Source organism: Nematolebias whitei, chromosome 1 (genome assembly GCF_014905685.2).
Source record: "Nematolebias whitei isolate Nwh7 chromosome 1, NemWhi1, whole genome shotgun sequence".
NCBI classification, from domain to species: Eukaryota; Metazoa; Chordata; class Actinopteri; order Cyprinodontiformes; family Rivulidae; genus Nematolebias; species Nematolebias whitei.
The window spans coordinates 79402879-79407139 of NC_056498.1; the positions used below are offsets into that span (position 1 = coordinate 79402879).

The following is a 4261-nucleotide window of genomic DNA, read 5'->3' on the forward strand; positions in this document are numbered from 1 at the left end:
ATATATAATATATATATATATATACATATATACATACATACATACATACAAACAAATATATATACATACACACACACACTCGTGTGTACATTTATTTTTTTTATTGAAGCTATTTGACAAACTTATTAGGTTTTTACTGACAGAATAGTCAAGTAGCAACCTGTTTTTGTGCGATTTGCTGTCAGTCAAATTTTGGAATAAAGAGGTGGAAATTAAAACATTTGAGTTTTTCCCCCCCGATCAATCGAAAAATTGATCGGCCGATTAATCAATTATTGGAAAGGGTCATTAGTTGCAGCCCTAATTCTAACTTTGAAACTTAGCCAACATTAATAAAACTTAACTCAAGCTGCCGTTTTGGACATGAATGCATATACAGTATTTGTACAAATTGTACTTGCCTGTAGAGAGGAGATTATTACAGACTCATATGAAATCAATAATGATGATGATATTGGAATAGTATCGTATCAGCAGATATCCAGATTTAGATATTGGGATTGTAAGTTAAATGTGGATCTGTGCATCCCTAGATTATGTTATTAGAAATACTTTAGTTGTTAGGAGAACACTGCTGTTAAAACGTGCCTTTTTAATGTATTGAAAATTTATATAAACCAGTACCTTAAAAATGTTCTAAGGAGGCCATCTTTGTGAAGAGAAACTGTCCATCATTAAACAGGGGAGGAGGCCTCCATGTTCAACTGTCCCCTCTTACAATGCTGTTGTTGCTAGTATCACTCAACCCTCTGTGAATAGTAAACAGCCATCAGTGTGCTAATGATCCATTGTTAGGCTGATGGTCCTCCTTTATCATGTGAACAGCTAGTTCTAGATGTCAACAACAAACAGTTTGATCCACTGTGAGAAGGGGCTATTTATAAGGTTCAAGGTCCTTTATTGTCATTCTCCTCTCATGTGGTACATGAGGTGCAACAAAATTGTGTACTCAAGGTCCCAGTTACACCCCAAAATAGCAAAACTATAAAGTATAAAAAAGAAAAAGTATACAAGTATCTAAGATATACACTAAACTGTAATAATATAATACAATGTATTAAGCAGCAGCCTGAACATGAGTCTGTTGTAAGCAGATGGGTATGAATACAGCAGCTTAAAAGGCAAGAAATCAGCAGCATGGATAATCAGCAGCACAAATAAAGTGACAAATCTCCAATTAAAGTGTCATTACAGTGATTATTCTGGTTAGAGATTCATGAGTCTAACAGCCTCAGGGTAGAAGCTGTTCCTCAGTAGGAATGTGCGACATGGCATAAAATTCATATCACGATATGTATTGTGAAGGGTGGCGATAACGATATATATCGTGATATGTTTTTGGTACAAAACTTGCTTAAAAAAAAAAGCATAGGGTGTTCTTTTGCCATCATATGTTTTGAATTAAGAAAATTCCACTACTAGGTCCAGAGAGTTTTTAAACAATAAACAAATCAAGTATTAGGCTTCTTGCTTGTGCAAAACAGTGCAAAAGATATCAAATGTAGTTTTAGCCATATGTTTAAAAACAAAATAATATGTTATTAACTCTTAACAGTTTCCAGTCTTCTCACTTTATAAATGAACAGCAACAGAGCAGCATTTTACACTGAAACATTTCACCCTCCAAACCTCTAGTTGGCGACTCCTTCTGCTTTAATGAAGGGCTGACACAAAATGAGACTGTGGCTTTGACCAGAGGGTCTCACAGTAAAATCACACAACACAGCGTTCTTTTCATAGATCAGAGAGCAGGTTTCTCTAAAGATGACAAACACTTACTTTAACTTTCGACCGAAAAAAAACCTTTCGACGGAACACAGCGTTTTGCGCATGCGTCAGAATACGGCAACACTATGGCAAGCCGGCTGTAGTTAGCTTGTAGCTTCGCCACTTAGCTCTCGAAGAAAAGACTAACGCCACTTTTGCACAGTTTTCAACAAACAAAAGTAACGATTAAACTGACAACTCTGATTTTACTTCAGACACAGCATTACTGCGGTTTGCTGGTAGAAGACAGATCTCTATCGTAGGCTAAATTTTTATCGTTTCTACCGTGTACCGTTTATATCACGCATTCCTATTCCTCAGTCTTGTGGTTCTACACTTCATGCTCCTCAACCTCCTTCCTGAGGGGAGCGAGGCAAAAAGTGTGTGTGCTGGGTGAGTGGGGTCCTTCAAGATGCAGGTGCCCCTCTTCCTGCATCTGGAGGTGTAGATGTCTGTGATGGTGGGGAGACTGACTCCAACATCTTCTGTGCAGCCTTCACCACTCTCTGCAAAGCTTTTCTTTCTGCAGCTGTGCAGCCTCCATGCCACACGCTGATGCTGGAGCACAGGATGCTCTCCACTGCACACCTGTAGAAGGAGGTGAGGACTGAGCTTCCCAGACCAGCTCGTTTCAGCCGCCTGAGGAAGTAGAGTCTCTGATGAGCTTTCTTGATCAGGCTGGTGGTGTTGTTGCTCCAGCTGAGGTTGTCATTCAGGTGCACACCCAAGTACTTGTAGCTGGAGACCACTTCCACTGCAAATCCTCCTATGTGTGGGTGGGGGTAGGTGTGTTTGCTCCGTTTGAAAGCCACAATCATCCCCTTCATCTTCTTCACATTGATGTGGGGGTATTTCTTCCTGCACCAGCTCTCCAGGTGTTCCGCCTGTAGCTGGACTCATCATTGTTTGTGATGTATTTCATCCCTGCTGTATGGGTAGGTGCACACTGCACAGTCATACGTGAGCAGAGTGAACAGGAGGGGGCTCAACACGCAGCCCTGAAGTGAGCCAGTGCTGAAGATTACGGTGGAGGAGGAGAAGTTGTGGATCCTCACAGACTGTGGTCTGTTGGTTAAGAAATCCAGGACCCAGTTGCACAGGAAGGGGCTTAGTCCTAGTGTGAGTAGTTTGTCCAACCGACTATTAGAACGGACTAGGAACTGACAGACTATTAGTTTATAAGACTGAGTTTGTTGCAGCTCCTCAAACTGAAGTCTTTTGGATTAAAGACGAAACGTTTCAACAAGAATAATCCGTCCAGAGGACCTGACGACCTTGTTCGATCCACCCAGAAAGGCCCCCGGCCAGGATTTGATCCGACGAACTTCTCGTTGAGAGGCAACAGCTCTACCAACCGAGGCACCGTGCATGGAACCTGGAGTGCACAAACTTTTTGAGCATATACACCGTTCATACACGAGGACCTGGAGTGAAGAATCATCTAGTCCAGATCAGACCAGTTTGTGATGTGGTCTTAGCTAGTTCCAGGTCTAATGTGGTCTGGTCAACAAAAAACAGCGCTCCTTTAATTAGTCTTCTGTGATCTGACGTCATTGGTTCCGGTTTTATTTTTCCTTCAATCAGCCAGTGCGCCCGTTATTAAGAGCCACGTCTTCACTTCCTTAACCAGCTGTTGGATTAGTTAAGACAGAGACCAGTCCATCGGACTCGGTTCAAGAACAGAGAGATTTGGTTTCATTGGTCAAAACCTGCAGCAGCTGAACTTTGCGTGTTCTCCGAAACTTCTGTCCGAATCTCGGGTATTGTCGCGAAACTTCGGCACTACTTTCATTTTGTTGCATTTGACCTGCTCTGACTCAAACTAGAGAATCTACTAGAACCCCAGCAGAAACTGGACCGTGATCCGTCTGGATGACTGCCTGTGGGTGTGCGAGTAACGGTTTGAGACGGAAGCCAAGACATTTCCAAATAAAACTCAAAACCCTCCCATCGTTTGACTCGTGGTTTCTTACGGTCCCGTTTGTCTTCATTTAGCCGTTTTTTACGCGGAGTTTGGTGGAGGAGCCTGTGAGCGCGGGGAGCTACGACGGGCCTGCCGCTCCGCCCCGGTGTCACAGCGGCTCGGCTAACGCACACTCCCGCCCCGTGTCCCGGTTTCCCACCTTACCTGCCGTGTCGCAGACCTTGACCCGATCGTGCCGTTTGCTTTTCCGCTCCAAATTTCCGTTTTCCACCCTGGTTTTGTGAGTTTGGTCGCGTTTCGCCACAGACTCGAACCGCTTGATGCGCATTTGCGCACTGTAACAAAAATCACGTGACTTTTTCTTCTTCTACGTTTTCAGTTGAGATTTTGAGCTGCAGACAGAGCAGCGCGCCCCCTGCTGTTCAGAACTACTGGTCGGAACCATGGAAATGCAGCAAGTCAAGTCAAATTTATTTATGAAGCACATTTAAAAACAGCAGCTGTTACCAAAGTGCTTAACAATTAAAAGCAATGGCAGCAATTTAAATACAAATCACTGAACAGTTTCGC

The 4261-nt window shown here is 43.0% G+C and overlaps 1 protein-coding gene across 1 annotated transcript in view; it reads right to left on the minus strand.

Moving 5' to 3' along the window:
* The window catches only part of LOC119413682 (cullin-9), a 91733-nt gene extending 87692 nt beyond the window's left edge, over positions 1 to 4041 (minus strand). The window contains exon 1 of the mRNA XM_037680739.1: positions 3896 to 4041. Coding sequence (XP_037536667.1) covers positions 3896 to 4019 — 124 coding nt within the window. The 5' untranslated portion in view covers positions 4020 to 4041. The remainder of the gene's footprint in view (positions 1 to 3895) is intronic.
* Positions 4042 to 4261: the final 220 nt, after the last annotated feature.